Source organism: Vulpes lagopus, chromosome 21 (assembly GCF_018345385.1).
Source record: "Vulpes lagopus strain Blue_001 chromosome 21, ASM1834538v1, whole genome shotgun sequence".
In the NCBI taxonomy this organism is placed as follows: Eukaryota; Metazoa; Chordata; class Mammalia; order Carnivora; family Canidae; genus Vulpes; species Vulpes lagopus.
The window spans coordinates 28320067-28337435 of NC_054844.1; the positions used below are offsets into that span (position 1 = coordinate 28320067).

Consider the following 17369-nt stretch of genomic DNA (forward strand, 5'->3'; position numbering starts at 1 on the left):
GCTGAGCAGAAGGCAGGTGCCCAACCGCTGAGCCACCTAGGCATCCCTCAGGCCCTGTTCTTGAGGGAGTGTGCTGGGCTGCTTGAATGGGACCTAAATTGCCTTTGCCTCCCTAACCCCAAGAATGGTTAAGAAGAAAAAGGATTTTAGGGACAAAGTAGGTAACAAGAGAAAAATTAAATATTTGATAATTTCTTGTGGTGATTAACTACTAAATTTAATACATGTCATACCATAAAGGACAAGCTACACATTCTAGTGTTTAAGAATCTTTGTCATACTGCTGGAGGATTTCTCACATAAAACACTCTTCAGGTAAAGCTCAAGTTAAGTTTTTTCTATACCAATAATGATTGAAGGACTGATACTGTGGCCTCTTCAGCTGCTAGTTATTTTTTTTCCTTTTTCTGAATATATATATTTTTAATTTTTTAAAGTAATCTCTTTGCACAGGATGGAGCTTAAACTCATGGCTCCATGATCAAGAATCATATATGATCTGACTAAGCCAGTCAGGTGTCCCTGTTTCTCTTTTAAACATGCAAATTTATTTTGAAAACTTTTATTCATTCTAAAACAGCACTGTACTAATCAGTAGTATTTTATTTTATTTGTTTTTAAAGATTTCATTTTTTATTTTTTTATTTTTTTTAAATTTCATTTTTTAAATTAATCTCTACACCCAACATGGGGCTCAAACTTACAACCCCAAGATCAAGGTATTATGCTCTACTGATTGAGCCAGCCAGGTGCCTCTAATCAATAGTATTTTAAAACTCATTTATTTAAAATTTTCTACTCATTGGAGGCACCTGGGTGGCTCAGTGAGTTACACGTCTGCCTTCGACTTGGGTCATAATCTCTGGGTCCTAGGATCCGGCCCAGCATCGGGCTCCCTGCTTGGCCAGGAGTCTGTTTCTCTCTCTGCCCTCCCCCTGATAAATTCTATCTGCCCCCTCAGATAAATTAATAGAATCTTAAAAAAAAAAAAGAATTTTCTACTTATTGAGTAAGGAAAGGAAATATGACAAAAAGTGGGAGATAAGGCCTCTCAAAACAGTAATGTCCCACTTAAACTGGGACTGTTTTAGAAGTTGTAATAATTTGGATGGCCTGGGTTGAAATCTCTCAACTCACTCTTTTAAGTAAATTTAGGATTACATACAATAAATTCACCAATTTTAAGTGCAATTTGATGAACTTTGATGGATGTATAGTCATGCAAGCACCATAATCATAATGTAGAAAATTTTCACCAACCCCAAAAAACTCCCCATGCTCCTTTTTAGTCAATCCTCTTCCCTAACTCTCAACTCCTGGCAACTGCTGCTCATGCTTTCTATCATTATTATATTGCCTTTTCTAGAATTTAGTGTAAATGGAACTGTATAGCACCTTGTTCTTTGTGTCTGTTCTCTTTCACATATAGTAATGCTTCTGAGATTCACCCATGTGTTGTTAGATGTATCAACAGTTTGTTCATTTTTATATGTTGCAGAGTGGCATGCCACTGAGTAGATACAGCACACTCTGCTTATCCACCATTCCCCAGCTGGTGGATACTGGGTTGTTTCCATTTTTGACTAGTATGAATGAAGCTCCTATGAACATTGGACTACAAACCTTAGTGTAGCTACATGTATTAATTTCTCTTGAGTAAATGTTTAGGAGTGGGATTCTGTGTCAAGTGTATGCTACGGGTCCACATGTCTTTATAAGAAACTGCCAGACTATTTTTCCTCTTGCATTCCCACTAGCAATGTCTGAGCATTCTGCTGCTCTCCATCCTTACCAGTATTTGGTGTTACCAGTCTTTGTAATTTTAGTTTTTCTAATTAGTGTGTGGTGTCAAGTTTACTTTTGAAGGCAACAAGGAATTAGGAATCAGGGGAATAATTGGAGAAAGAAGAGGGGGGATTTTTAGACTCTATCATTCTAATAGTTAATATATCACCATATGCTAATATATGGATAGGGACGGAAAATACCCAAGGAAACCTCTTTGTTGGTAAACTAAGGAACTCTCAGGTACTGTTGTTGTTCTACCTATGGCTTTACTGTCCATGGCGGAAATAAAACCACTTCACTGATGAACTTCTATCATTTTTCACTAAATCCTACTTGCCTCTTTTAGTTTTCTGTGGCTCCTGTAATAGATTACCACCAATGTGTTGTCTTAAAACAACAGAAATCTATTCTGTCATAGTCCTGGAGTGCCACAAGTCGGAAATTATCACCAGGCAGAAATCAAGGCAGGGCCACACTCCCTCTGCAGGCTTCACAGAAGCACACGCTCCCCACCTCTTTAAGCTTCTGGTGGCTGCTGGCATTCCCTGGCTGGTGGTTGGATCACTCCAATTTTGGCCTCCCTAATAATATGCGTGACTGCATTTAGGGCCCACCTACACAATCCAGGATAATCTCCCCATCCCAAGGCCCTTAACTTAATCACATTTACAAAGATCTTTTTTCGAAATAAAGTAACATTTACTGATTTTGGGGATTAGGATCTAATACCCTTGGGAGACATTATTCACCCTACTAACGCCCACATAAGCATAAATTGGAAGTTTATGGTAGTATTAAAAATGGCATATGTGGGCAGCCCAGGTGGCTCAGTGGTTTAGTGCTGCTTTCTGCCCAGGGTGTGATCCTGGAGACCCAGGATCAAGTCCCACGTCGGGCTCCCTGCATAGAGCCTGCTTCTCCCTCTGCCTGCCTGTGTCTCTGCCTCTCTCTCTCTCTCTCTCATTAAAAAAAAAAAAAAGGCATATGTGCACAGCATCCTATCTACAGAAGTCACTACATTATAGATTTTTTTTTTAAAGATTTATTTATTTATTCATTCAGAGAGAGCGAGAGAGAGGCAGAGACACAGGCAGAGGGAAAAGCAGGCTCCATGCAGGAAGCCCGATGTGGGACTCGATCCCAGGGTCTCCAGGATCACACCCCAGGCCGCAGGCGGCGCTAAACCGCTGTGCCACCAGGGCTACCCAAGTCACTCCTTTATAGTATTTTATTACTTCTGTAGGAAGATAGGGGTGGGGAGAGGAATTTTTAGGTTTTCTCTTAGAAAAAGGGGTTCTGAATAGCTAGATATGGCTCTTTGGGAATATTGTAATATGAACTGTCTTTATTCCTTAAGGTTTTTGTTTTTAAAGTACAATCTACTGTACAAGGTGGGACTTGAACTTACAACCCCAAGATCAAGAGTTGAATGCTTTACTGCCAGGAGCCCTTCCTCCTTTAGGTTTCAGTCAAAATATTACTTATCCACATTTTCATAGCTTAATCAAAACAGCATACAGTTTTTATTTGATTTTATTTTTTATTTTTTTTTTAATTTTTATTTATTTATGATAGTCAGAGAGAGAGAGAGAGAGAGGCAGAGACACAAGCAGGCTCCATGTACCAGGAGCCTGACGTGGGATTCGATCCCAGGTCTCCAGGATCGTGCCCTGGGCCAAAGGCAGGGCCAAACCGCTGCGCCACCCAGGGATCCCTGATTTTATTTTTTATTTAAAAGTTATGATTTTTGGGCAGCCCCCGTGGCGCAGTGGTTTAGCGCCGCCTGCAGCCCCAGGGCGTGATCCTGGAGACCCCGGATCGAGTCCCACCTCAGGCTCTCTGTATGGTGCCTGCTTCTCCCTCTGCCTGTGTCTCTGCCTCTCTCTCTCTGTCTCTATGAATAAATAGATAATAAAATCTTTAAAAACAAAACAAAACAAAATAAGTTATGATTTTTAAAAAAATGTTATTTATTTATTCATGAGACACACACACAGAGAGAGGCAGAGACATGGGCAGATGGAAAAGCAGGCTCCACACAGGGAGCCCAATGTGGGATTGGATCCCAGGACCCTAGATCACACCCTGAGCCAAAGGCAGATGCTCAACCACTGAGCCACCCAGGTATCCCTTATTTGATTTTAAAATCTAAATTCTTCAGGCTTTTTTTCGGAGAGGGGATTGTGAATCTTTTATTTTAAAAAATATTTTATTTAAATTCAATTTGCCAACATATAACACCTAATGCTCATCTCATCAAGTGCCCTCCTTGGAATTCTTCAGGCTTTCAATTATTTAATTCTTGCCCCATTTTTTCCCGTTCCTCTCTCCTCCCTTTTCTTTTAAAGATTTTATTTATTTATTCATGAGAGACAGAGAGAGAGAGAGAGAGTCAGAGACACAGGTAGAGGCAGAAGCAGGCTCCATGCAGGGAGCCCGACGTGGGACTGGATCCTGGAACGGGGATCACGCCTTGCGCCAAAGGCAGACGTTCAACCACTGAGCCATTCAGGAGTCCCTCTGGAGTCCTTCTCCCTCCCTTTCTCAAACTGTTTGCTCAAATTAATTTTCCTTAGCTTTCTTCTTTTTAATCTATCTTACTGCGATTCATTAATGCAACAGTTTCCTGTGAAATGGCTGCATGATGCCAGCAACATCTGAGGTACACTGAAAATTTAACAATTATGATGGTACTTACTAGTAGTTTTTCCTGTCAGTGAAGTGATGCTCAGTCTCCGAGCTGAGGTGGGGGATTTCTGCTGGGGTGGAGTCCGACACTGCTTTACCAGGTCCTCATCTGCCACTGAGGTCATCAGTTCCCCAATAAGGATCCTCTCCAGGCTTCCATCATCAACGCCTTTCCCCAGCCACCGCCCACATGGGAACCTTGTAGGTCAGAAAAACAACTCCTCCATCACCAACCAGTATTTTACTAGTTTTAGTCCCAATTTTTAAAATATTTTATTTATTTATTTATAAGAGAGAGAAAGAGAGAGAGAGAGAGAGAGGCAGAGACACAGGCAGAGGGAGAAGCAGGCTCCATGCAGGGAGCCAGACGTGGGACTCGATCCCGGGTCTCCAGGATCACGCCCTGGGCTGAAGGTGGCACTAAACCGCTGAGCCACCCAAGGTTGTCCTAGTCAGAATTTTTTAAATGACACCATGGATGAAGCCCATCATTTTAGTGCCTATGGGTTGTTTTCTAAATTTTAATTTTACAATTTCAGACACAGAAAAGTAGAGAGTATTGTATAAGACACTCATATTCTTATCACCTGACTTAATGTTTTGCCATATGCTTTGTTTTTATTTTGTGCTGAAGTATTTTATTTCTTTTTTAAAGACTTTACTTTTTGAGAGAGAGAGCACAAGCAGCCTGAGGGGCATAAGGGGAAGCAGGCTCTCTGCCAAGCAGGGAGCCCAATGCAGGGCTCGATCTTGGGACTCCTGGATCATGACACAACCTAAGGGCAGTGGCCCAACTGATGAGCTACCCAGGCATCCCATATGTTCAAACATTTAAAGTCCACTCCACACATCAGGGTATTTCACCCCTAAAGCCACTTCAGTATGAATCTCTGAAAAATACATTCTTATACAGCCAGAAATTGTTATTACATTCTGCCAAATTAAAATGACTCAGTATTTTCTATATCTAACCTATATTAAAATTCTGTGGTTAGTTCTTCTGACAAGAATATTTTCAAACTAGAAGTTAATGTGGGAGTTGAGTTACAGGAGAAAACAGAGTATTTGCAAAGAGGAGTGCCAGCTAGTAGAGTCCAAAAGACCCTTTCTTCTTACTTAAATTAGTAACCTCAAACTTCCCCACTCCTCCCTTTTTAAATCAGAGTTATATCAATCTTTCTTTTCCAACACTTGTGGACTAGGCATTCAGAGCAAACACAATCGATTTTTTGAAAGTTTTTTTGGGGCAATTTTGTATTACATAAAAAGTAAAACTAAACAACCCCAAAACCTAAACTAAAATTATGAGGGCAGTGAGAAAGCTTTAGAAAGAAAACAATTCTTTTTTTAAAGTTTATTATTATTTTTTTTAGTAATCTTTTTTTCTTTTTTTAAGTTTTTAATTTATTTATGATAGTCACACAGAGAGAGAGAGAGAGAGAGAGAGGCAGAGACACAGGCAGAGGGAAAAGCAGGCTCCATGCACCGGGAGCCCGATGTGGGATTTGATCCCGGGTCTCCAGGATCGCGCCCTGGGCCAAAGGCAGGCGCCAAACTGCTGCGCCACCCAGGGATCCCCTTTTTTAGTAATCTCTACACCCAACAGGGGGCTGAAACTCACGACTCTGAGATTGAGTCACACGTTCTTCTGACTGAACCAGTCAGGCACCACAGAAATAAAACAATTCTTCAACCTTTTCTTGTCTAAAGTGTCTAAAAGAAAGAATTCTGAGTTCTCAAGGACATTTACTTACCTGTATGTATGTCCTGTGATCTCATTTCTGACCATGACACAATCTACTAGCCATTTGGCTAACAGTCCTGAGTTATCGTGACCAATCTGAACGGTGGTCAGCTTCCCCAAGTTCTGGCACTGTAGGGACAGGACCAGAAGTTATTCAGAGCCTGATTCCACATCCACTACCATATAATTTCATAATTGCAGAGGACCATCCTGCATAATGTGCTCTTCTTTCCACTAGAGAGATATATTCACATCTAATATATCCCATCTAATGAGACAAGTAGGACACATAGGGACATTATCAAATGAGAAGACTGTACAAGGTGCTAGATTAGAGATGTAAATAAGTACTAGAAAAACAATGGAAAAGGAAAAATTATTTCTAACTGGGGAACCCAGACTATGTGCCTTTAGGATGAGAAGAATTCCAAGAAGTGGCAAAAGAATGCTATTTAGATTCAGTTACAGTGAGGTCAGGAAAACGACTACAGATATTAAAAAAAAAAATTACTGACATGGCTATTTTTCTGTTTCTAATAAAATGCCAAGGCAGAACTGACCTTAAACCTCATCTACAAGAAGTCTTGAAGCTATCATAAAAAAAAGTATAGTTATCAATGTTTCCTGGCTGTTGGTGGACAAGTACAAAAGAAAGCAATGATAATAGTTAAAAATAAATGTCAATTAAATTCTGACTTTATTTTTTAAAAAGATTTTACTTATTTATTCATGAGAGACACAAAGAGAGGCAGAGACACAGGCAGAGGGAGCAGCACGATGCAGGAGCCCGATGCAGGACTTGATCCTCAGACTCTGGGATCATGTCCTGAGCCGAAGGCAGATACTCAACCACTGAGCCAACCAGGAGTCCCAAATTCTGACTTTTATTTTTTTATTTTTTTAAAAATTTTATTTATTTATTCATGAGAGACACACAGAGAGAGAGGCAGAGACATAGGCAGAGGGGAAAGCAGGCTCCATACAGGAAGCCGGATGTGGGACTCGATCTCAGGTCTCCAGGATCACACCCCAGGCTGCAGGCGGTGCTAAACCGCTGCGCCACTGGGGCTGCCCCCTGAATTCTGACTTTTAAATTCTGATAAAATATCACAAATCACCCAACTGACTATGTATGGTTGGGAACATCAGAGCTATGAGCTCTTAAAGCCCTTGACTTCTTCGTATCAAGGTGAGAAGACAGCTATCCAGGTGAGGGAGGATGGAAACAGAATGATGGGACTTACAGAGTTTATGTTCCATTCTTGCTAGTCAAAGAGAAATCAAGGATTTTAATCTTTTATATGCTAAAAAAGGCTCCTGGGTGTGTTATGACTGAGTGGAAACTGCTATTCCTAGACCCCCAAAGAACATGAGAACAGGACATTCAGTTAGTACTCCTTCCCTCGTGAAACAAGAGCAGGTATTTGTCTTCTTCCTGCATGCCAGGATCAACACACATGTGGGTTCAAAGACAGGAGAATACTTCGCCAGGTGGGACCTGAAAACTGACTATAATATTATATACCTAAAATGGAGGTATTTTTATAGAACCATGGGGTTTACAAGCCATAAGCATGGATGTCAGCTCTCCTGTCTTTTTGTCCTTTTGTGCAGGTTCAGGCAGGGAGCATTTTACAGTAAGGAAGAGAACCACTGTGGGAAAGGCATTTACTTGAATGTTCCCTAGCTTCCCACTTCTGTGCTAGGCACCAGCAATCATGAAATGGGACCTAGCAACGCCAAAAGTATTCCACTGCAAGTAGAAAAATAGAGCTTAATAATTAAAATTATAGCAACAAAAATACAAAACAAATTACTGTGTTTAAGACCACTTTAGTTGTATACTCACAAAAATTATCCTGCATGCTTGAGTACTCCTTTATATTATTTGACGTGAGGAAAAATGAAAAAGCAAAACTGGAATCCTTGTGTAGAACTATGTATATTTTCTGCTAAGAAAAGTATTAGCTGAACCCACCTCAAAAGTCATTTCGAGGAGGTTTTTGGGAATCTGCATTACTCCTGTGTCTCCTAGCTCTCCTGATACACAGATCCAAGGGTTCGATGTGATGATCGCATTGCTCAGTTTTTTGATGGGGATGATCACTGACCTATATGGAATCACTGAAAGAACAATACTGAAGTTAATTAAATATTACAATAAAATACTCCTGATAATAAAGCAAGTATATATATTAATGACTTTGTTGCCTTTCACAGATAGTTTGCTCTTTATGATCTATCAATATGTACTTAAACAAAAAGCAGAGATCACCTCTTCCAGTCTAAAAAGATGAGGTCCAGTTTAAAAACCACAAATCCCAATACTTGTGTTGGTTTCTGTGCCATATATATATATCTCACCAGGTATGTATGGCATGCAGAGTATCACCATGGTGATATGCATAACCTATACATTTATAAAAAAAAATCTCAGGCACTAAAACCAGAACTGACGGCTATACAGAATTTTCATTAACATTTTAAATGTTGTTCTAAAATCAAGTATACAAATGAACATGGTTACTGATATGGTTCATATGTAAAAGGGGGTGAATGACTTCTTGGGACAGTATCCCCTTGTTGCTAATTTTCTTGCACAATGTTTCAGAACGTTCCCATTCCAATTTTACAGCACAATACGCAAAGCCAAGAGTAGTAAAAACAATGCCATTCTGGACAAAACATAAAGTCTATAAACCACAATTTGGAAGGCTATTAAGGCCACTAAGGTACAAGAGGAGTCCTGGGGAAAGAAAGATGTGTGAAACTTTTTCCTTAGGGTCTTCAAAAGGCACACCACTAGATGTCACTGTCCTATCACTGTCTTTTGCTCAAACAGAGTAGCAAGATAAAGTTAGAAACTGCACATTCCTTTCATCCTCTTTTAAAAATGGGGATGGCTCAAACACACTGGAGCATTTTTATCCCTCAAAGTCATACTTGTGTTTGTTTTTTTTTTAAAGCAGGGTAGAATCAATTTTTGTTGGTATCTTTGGGATTTCTGCTCATTTAGTCAGAAGAAGAGGTATTAGAAGCACTCCTTCAATGATCTACACATAGGATGATACATATCTATTAGACAAGGTGCCCAGATACAGCCTCAGAAAAATGAGATCATGGTTGAGTGCACTCTTAGATGAGGAAACTGAATGGGATAAATGGTTCATTTCCCTAATTTTACACAGACGACTTTCTTTATGTTGGGTGAATAAACTCCCTTTCGCCTTTTTATTTTGACCAAAAGAAAGGAAAATGTCAGAGGAAAGGCCGTACTTTCACGGTTTAGTAATCATCAGAATCAAATGAGTTTTGAAACTGAAAGAAGAAGAGGTTAGTACAAGACTTTATTTTAGGTGCCAGAGGCTTCTCTCATTCCTTTCACGGAGAGGATCAGAAAAGCTACGAAAAAAAAAAAAAGGTTTAAGGTCAACAGTTCTGTGGCTGCAAAGGGACCACAGATGCACAACAGTGATTACATAAAGTATAAAAGGACTAATATTATTAAACTTAAAATATTTCTTTCATGAAGATCTTAATTCCTTGAAGAGTTACTTATATGAAATCTACAGATATGAGTAGGGTCTTAGGAGTCCTACCTACCTCTGCTATTTCTTCTGTTTTAAAACTGTACATAACATCTTAGCTTTTTTGTTTAAAGATGTATTATTTGGAAGGATTAGAGGGGGTAGAGGGAGAGAGAGAGAATCTCAAGCAGACTCCCCACTGAATGGGGAGCTGGACATGGGGCTCAATCTCACAACCCTGAGATCACAACCTGAGCTGAAATCAAGAGTCAGGTGCTTAACCAACTATGCCACGCAGGTGCTCCTAACATCTTAGCTTCTTATACCAGCAGTAATGTATTAAACTGATTGATGGTTTAGGTACTAATGGATAGTTGACAGATATTACTGGTTGGCCCAATACTCCAGTTCAGCTCCATTTTTCCTTGTCTGCCTCTATCAGAGACTAGAAAGCCAAAACCTACAAAGTTTTGGCCAGTGAAATGTTATATTTAGTGGGATCTCTTAGAAAATCCTGTTTTTCTAGCACAAGTGCTGCTTTTTCCTCCTTGACATTCCTTCCTTCTTCCTGCTAGAAGATGGATTGAGAATAGCCATCTTGTGGCCATGAGGTGATGAGCACTCACTGAGGACTGTGTAGGAAGAGAGGAACAAAGACCCTGGTTCCGTGAACATACTGCAGACTATCTTGAAACTTATTATATAAGAAATATGAAACTACCAATTTGTTTAAAGCACCATTTTCCAAGTTTCTGATTCTTGTAGCTAAACACAATTCCTAACTCATACAAGTAAAATTTCTCCAAAGTGGGGAGGGGAGCCACTGAACATAATAATTAGTATTGGTGAACAGAATAAATGCCCTAATTTGATTTTCTTTTTTTTTTTTTAAAGATTTATTTATTTATGATAGACATAGAGAGAGAGAGAGGCAGAGACACAGGCAGAGGGAGAAACAGGCTCCATGCCGGGAGCCCAATGCGGGACTCGATCCAGGGACCCCAGGATCGCGCCCTGGGCCAAAGGCAGGCGTGAAACCGCTGACCCACCCAGGGATCCCCTGATTTTCTATTAAACACACATCTCCAGTCAGCATTTCCTCCCTCTACAGACCTACATTATTCAGTAAGGTCTTTCTGAATCATCCAAGTTTAATTATGTTCACAGTTCTATACATTTATTACTATATGCGGATTTAAAAAATTTTATGTGTTTTATGTAAGATATTAGACCATTTAATAAAATATTCCTTCTTCTTCTTTTCTTTTTTTAAAGTAAGCTTTAGGCCCAGCATGGGGCTTGAACTCATGACCTTGAGATCAAGAGTACCATGCTCCACTGACTGAACCAGTCAGGTATCCCTAATCAAACATTCCTTTTTAATATTCATTCCAGGGATCCCTGGGTGGCACAGCAGTTTGGCGCCTGCCTTTGGCCCAGGGCGCAATCCTGGAGACCCAGGATCGAATCCCATGTCGGGCTCCCGGTGCATGGAGCCTGCTTCTCCCTCTGCCTGTGTCTCTGCCTCTCTCTCTCTGTGTGACTATCATAAATAAATAAAAATTAAAAAAATAAAATCTTTAATATTCATTCCATTTCCTACTGGAGACTAGGCTTCCTGGGAAGCAGGGAGAGTCAGAAATCAGCATAAGGGATGTTGTTCCTGGGAAGACCATATGCCTGGGAGAGAAGTTGAGCTTGTTGCAGTCCCAGTGAAGTCCTCAGTTGATCCCAAGGTTAAGTTCTCAAAAGCGCTTGGCAGTCCTAGGATGCTGGCTCGCCTTGCTAGGAGGGATCATCTTGGGCAGGGGTTGGGGGTGGTGGATAGTTTGTTCTGGTGAGGCACTCCCCACAGGGGCTGACAGCTGATGGCTGCCTTCCCACAGCACTCCCAGCTGCTGGGGCACAACCTTCATTCCTAAATGGAGGTCTGGAGCCTGCCTCACTCACAGTGTCTATCTCACTGTATTATCATATATCTCACTTTTAAAAACATAAACTCTATTCCATTAGTCGTCTGAGCAACTCTTCACTTAGTAGCCAGTTCTCCAGACTTACTGATAGTGGTGAACACACTGGTGAAGCAGAAGTAGTCAACAGCATTGAGGGAAAGAAGATGGTAAAGAAACTGCTCTCTTTCTTCTTCACAACGTAGAAAAGCATAACGCTTATAAAGCTTCCTAGGAATGAGTACAAAATAATAGTATATTTTTCTTGCTTTTCATTATGTCTTGCACTAAAAACAAATACTTAGTAAAAGCCAAATACATTAATTTTACTTTTGGGACTCAGTCCTAAGAATATAATATGAAATATGGGCAAGGTTTACTCATAGATATCCACTAAAATGTTATTTATAAATGGAAAAATATATCATGATACACGCATACACTGGAATACTGTATGAGCATTAAAAATAAAGGTTAGGAAAAGTTTTAATAACAAAACTACTATTAAAAATAGTAATTTTTATTAAGCACTTACATTTAAGTACTTTCCAAGTGTTTTATAGTTATCCATACATTTAATTCTCATGATTACCCTATGAAGTATAAGTCTATTAGCATTTTCATTTTATAAATTAGGAAAACAGAGATACAAAAAAGTTAAGTATCTTGTCCAAAGTCATTCAAATAGTAAATAACAAAGGCAGTATTTGAACAAAGGCATTCAGTCTTCAGAGCTTGAACTCTTATGATATAATGAAATGTTTATAATACACTAAGCTAAAAAAAAGGATGATACTCGGGAGCCCAGCTGGCTCAGTCAGTGGAGCATGCAACTCTCAATCTCAGGGTTATGAGTTCAAGCCCCATGTTGGGTATAGAGATTACTTATAAATAAAATCTTAAAAAATAATAAAGTGTGATACTGAATTGTAAATACAATATAATCTTAACTAAGAGAACATGCATAGAAGAAAGTACAGAAGAAAATATCTGAGATATTTACTATTTACCTTTATGTAACAGGATTTTTTTCTTATGCATATATATATCTGTAAACTCTGTGCCACACATGGGGCTTGAACTCATGACTTCTAGATTAAGAGTCACATGGCTCTGCCTACGAAGCCAGCCAGGCACCTACAGGTGCCCAACAATTATGTAGAAGGATTTTAAGTGATTATTATAATTTTCTTCTACTTTGGCCACAGTGGCCATGAATGGCTTATAATAGGCAGGGATGGGTAAGGGGAGTAACCAGTTTCAGAGAACAAGATCAGGTTCATAGGCTATATTTCACTTTGCATTTTTTATCAAACTCTTTGGACATTAAAATGCTTCAGGGGTAAGCAACCCAATGTGTTATGATGATGAGACTGCAACACACTGTCAAGTTTGAGATCTTTGCTCAATTTTTTGCATAGCTTTGCTCTAAAGACCTAAGTCTTCAGCCTTCAAACTAGCTCTTATATATTATGTAGATGATGCATTTCATCAAAGAGCATTTCTTGATGGAGTAGAGAGAAACCTATCAAACAGTTAACAATGAACTAACATGCACTTGGATTGCTTTCCTGGCTCTGACCTATTGAATGTAAACATTGATAAGACTCTCAGAAGAAACATATTAAGGCGGACTTTTTCTTTTCTTTTTTTTTCTACTTAAAGTTTTGTTGTGATCTTTACAATATTATATGAGGTTTACATATATTCAAACTATCTTTTGGATGTTACTGTCAGCCTGTGTTAGTTTTTCTGGTTGAGAACAGAGCAATCTGGCCTTCGGATGTCAAGTTCGGTGTGTCCTCACAGGTAAAATCAAATACTATGTCAAACAACGGATGTTCCAAAGCACATGCCTGTTAGAAACGAAGAATGCACATGCACAGGAATCAGCAATTTGTGCTGAAGAAGCCAGTTTGCCAGCTTATGCAATTTACTTTGCAGACACACAAGTCACAGAAGAAAAAATTTCTAAGAGGCTATCTCTTACTTGGTGAGTAGCTGGTTGGAGAGCAACTGCTTGAGATGCTGTGACAAGAGCTTCTTTTCTAGAGATAGTCTTATCCATGCTCGAGCTCGTCCGACGTCAGTCTTGATCTCACTCATGTTCTGAATATGCCTACAGAACAGTAGCAACAGCAGAGATGTAGATCCTAAGATCTTGGGCTGGAAAAGAACTAAAGCATTACAGCACTTTGTGCAGAACACTTCTTTCATACTTAGCAGAAGTGTGAATGGGTGATTCACACTTTATGCTGATTAAACCCTTCAAAGGGTCCATCTGAATCATGAATTCAGTTCCACATCAGAATCACCATTATAACACAAGTACAGAGGCAACACCCTCAGATAAAGCATTTAACACTTGTTTCTTCTTTCAGATTTTATAATGGTCTTGTTTCAGCCTCATGGATACCTGAATCTGGCAGCTGGTTATTCCTGACCCTCAGGAAAATAAAAGTAACAAAACACCTAATATTTAAGTTTTTATTCACAATAATGGTCTAGGTTTTTTTTTTTTTTTTTTTTTTGGTCTAGGTTTGATTAAGTATCTGTCACAACTTTAATACACTATATTATAGAGATAAGCTTTACTCCACTTATAAAATTCAAAATTCTTTTTTTTTTTTTTTTAAGATTTTATTTGACAGAGAAAGAGAGCTCATGAGTGAGGGCACAAGTAGGAGGAGGGGCAGAGGAAGAAGGAGGTTCTCCACAGAGCAGGGGGAGGCAGATGTGGTGCTCATCTCAGGACCCTGGGGCCATGACCTGAGCTGAAGGCAGATGCTTAATTGCCTGAGCCACATAGGTGCCCCAAATATTTTATTTTTAAGTAATTTCTACACCTAACATGGGACTCAAACTCATAACCCTGAGATCAAGAATTGCATGCTTGATCAACCAACCGAGCCAGCCAGGCATCCCTCTTTCTTTCTTTTATCCTTTCCCTTTTTCCTTCCCTTTTTTTCTCTTAATCCCTGGATCTGAAGATTTAGGTCCTTAAGCTTCAGGGCTGATACATGATCAAAGACTTGATAAACAAGATATAAAGCATTATATCACATTACACAGACACATTGAAGAGGTGGCTTAAAAATAAGTCAGAATGACGAGTTAAAAGCCATTTTTGTAGGGCTTAGCTAACCTCACCTTATTCTAAGAATTTTTTCAGAATTTTTGACACACTTATTTTATCTTTAAAGGACTAATACCAGTATACATGGTCATGAATGGAGAAAGCTGTCATGAGGCAAGCTCCCCCTCTTAGACTCTAGTTCTTACTGATGGTGCTGGCAGTGGTGGGACACTTGACAACCCAATCTGGCACCCCCAGTAGAGCCTATGAAGTAGCACTGGCTCTTCTGCTATCCTGTTAACATTTCCCAAATGATGACACAGTTGACTAAAAGCAACAAAGGGAAAATGGTCAGGCATTTACCACTTAGAGTTCAACAGTATTTAAAAGGTACCCTGTGAGTGCAGTGCCAAGTCAGAGCTCACATAATTGAGGAATACCAAATTGATTCAAAGTGTATTCACTGAAAATGAATCTATAATTGGTCTGATAAGCACTTATGTTGTATAATCTTTTCTTCAGTATTCTTTTACTCTAAAACAGTAAAATCAGGGTACCTGTGTGGCTTAGTTGGTTGAGCATCTGACTCTTTGGCTCGGGTTGTGATCTCAGAGTCCTGAGATCGAGCCCCAGGTCTGCTCTGCACTGGGTGTGGAGCCTGTTTAACAATCTATCTCTGCCACTACCTTCACCTCTCTTTCAAAAACAACAAAAACCCAGTAAAATCTACTGAAGTAAGTTTTATGTTTGCCTTAAACAACTATCTGGAGACATGACAGGTAAGAATGACAAAGTGAAAAATAATTATAATTTGAAGAAACAATCTGTCTATGGTTAAGGAAAATGAGAAAGACTGGAATACATAATGTACAGTCTATTTTAGATGGCAATCAGCATCCCCATCATAAAATTATTTGTGCTAGTTGTTTTTTTTTTTGTTTTTTTTGTTTTTGTTTTTGCAAAGAGGCATGAGAATTGGGAGATGAAGCCTCCAGACTCTTCTCCTCAAACCCATCTTATTTACTGGTACCAGGGAAGTAACTGTCTAAAATATTGTCTCCTCAATATAATTCCTTTGTTCCAGAACCTTCAAAAACTCACAAGATACACCACCTGCACTATGCAGGATCAACACTCAAGACTTACTACCCCTCAGCCTCAACATATCTCCCCCCCCCCCTTTTTTTTTAAGATTTTATTTATTTATTCATGAGAGACACACAGAGAAGCAGGCTCCATGCAGGGAGCCTGACACGGGACTTGATCCTGGGATCCCAGGATCAAGTGCGGAGCCGAAGGTGGCCGTTCAACCCCTGAGCCACCCAGGCGTCCCTCAACAATCTTCCTATTCAAAAAAATTCCATTCCAGACAGCTGACTCATAAGATTGCATTCCACTACCTGAAGTACTTTCTTGTTTCCCTATTTGATTCTATTGGTGTTTCAGATCTGTTTCTTCTAGATACCTTTCCATGACCATGACAGAATTCAATGACCTCTTCAATTTATGAAATTCTGTAGTCTAATTTACATTTGCCATGTACTGTTTATTTCTTTTACTATTTTTCTCTTGGAATACACTTTTCTCATCTTGTAAAAGCTCCCTGGGAAAAGGAGCCCATTATTCCTTAGCAGCCTTGCAGCCTTATTTGTAAGAGGGCCTAGCACATAATAGGAGCTCAAAAACTGTAGCTTTGTAAATCTGTATCTAACTTTATGCTTTAAAACAATTTATATGTGTTATTAAATTGTAACCCAAATCTATTAAAAACTTGCTGTGCAGTTATACCATCTGAATCTGCCTTTAACTAGAATAATTTATTATAGATAACTATAATCGAGTTCAATATAATAGTATACAAGTATTAACTTCCTGTTAATTCACAGAAAAGCATATATGGTATGGCTTAAATAACTTATTTACTTGATTTATTTCTTTTTAAAAATTATTACTTTTTAAAGATTTTATTTATTTATTCATGAGACAGAGAGAGAGAGAGAAGCACAGACACAGGCAGAAGGAGAAGCAGGCTCCACATAGGAAGCCCGATGCGGAACTTGATCCCAGGACTCCAGGATCACGCCCTGGGCCAAAGGCAGGCACTAAACTGCTGAGCCACCCAGGGATCCCTACATGATTTATTTCTAACCCTGCTACAAAACTTTCTAATTAAAAATAGTTTCTAGGTACTTTGTCTTATCTGATTATCACAAAAACTAGTAAGAGGGAGATCATCATTATTTCACTTTAAGAATGAGAAAACAGAGTAATTGAGACTAAGTGATCCACTCAAGGTCACAGAAATAATACGTATTATTCTAGAGATGTCATCCATCTTCTACCAGTTACTTTTTCCTCACACTCACATTCTTGGAGAAGTTCCCCTTCCATACCCAGAAGACACAACTCTATTTACCACCATGACCTATGGCCCCATGATCTTAATCCTTTAGCTAGAATGGACTGAATAAGAGGATCTGATCTGAACTGAGCCCACCAGATTTTCTCTCAGAAACTAGGAATTAGTATACTGGAAGAAAACCAAGTTAGTTTTTGTTAAGTGCTAAAAATAAGAAATGATGTTAGAGCCAGGGCTT

The 17369-nt window shown here is 39.3% G+C and overlaps 1 protein-coding gene across 7 annotated transcripts in view; it reads right to left on the minus strand.

Annotated features, from left to right (window-relative positions):
- Positions 1–17369, minus strand: part of DENND5B (DENN domain containing 5B) — a 193867-nt gene that overhangs the window by 11265 nt on the left and 165233 nt on the right. For all 7 annotated transcript variants that reach the window (XM_041735707.1, XM_041735703.1, XM_041735706.1 and 4 more), the window contains 5 exons: positions 13687–13815; positions 11806–11927; positions 8199–8344; positions 6231–6349; positions 4487–4674 (listed from right to left, as the gene is read on the minus strand). In XM_041735707.1, coding sequence (XP_041591641.1) covers positions 4487–4674; positions 6231–6349; positions 8199–8344; positions 11806–11927; positions 13687–13815 — 704 coding nt within the window. The remainder of the gene's footprint in view (positions 1–4486; positions 4675–6230; positions 6350–8198; positions 8345–11805; positions 11928–13686; positions 13816–17369) is intronic.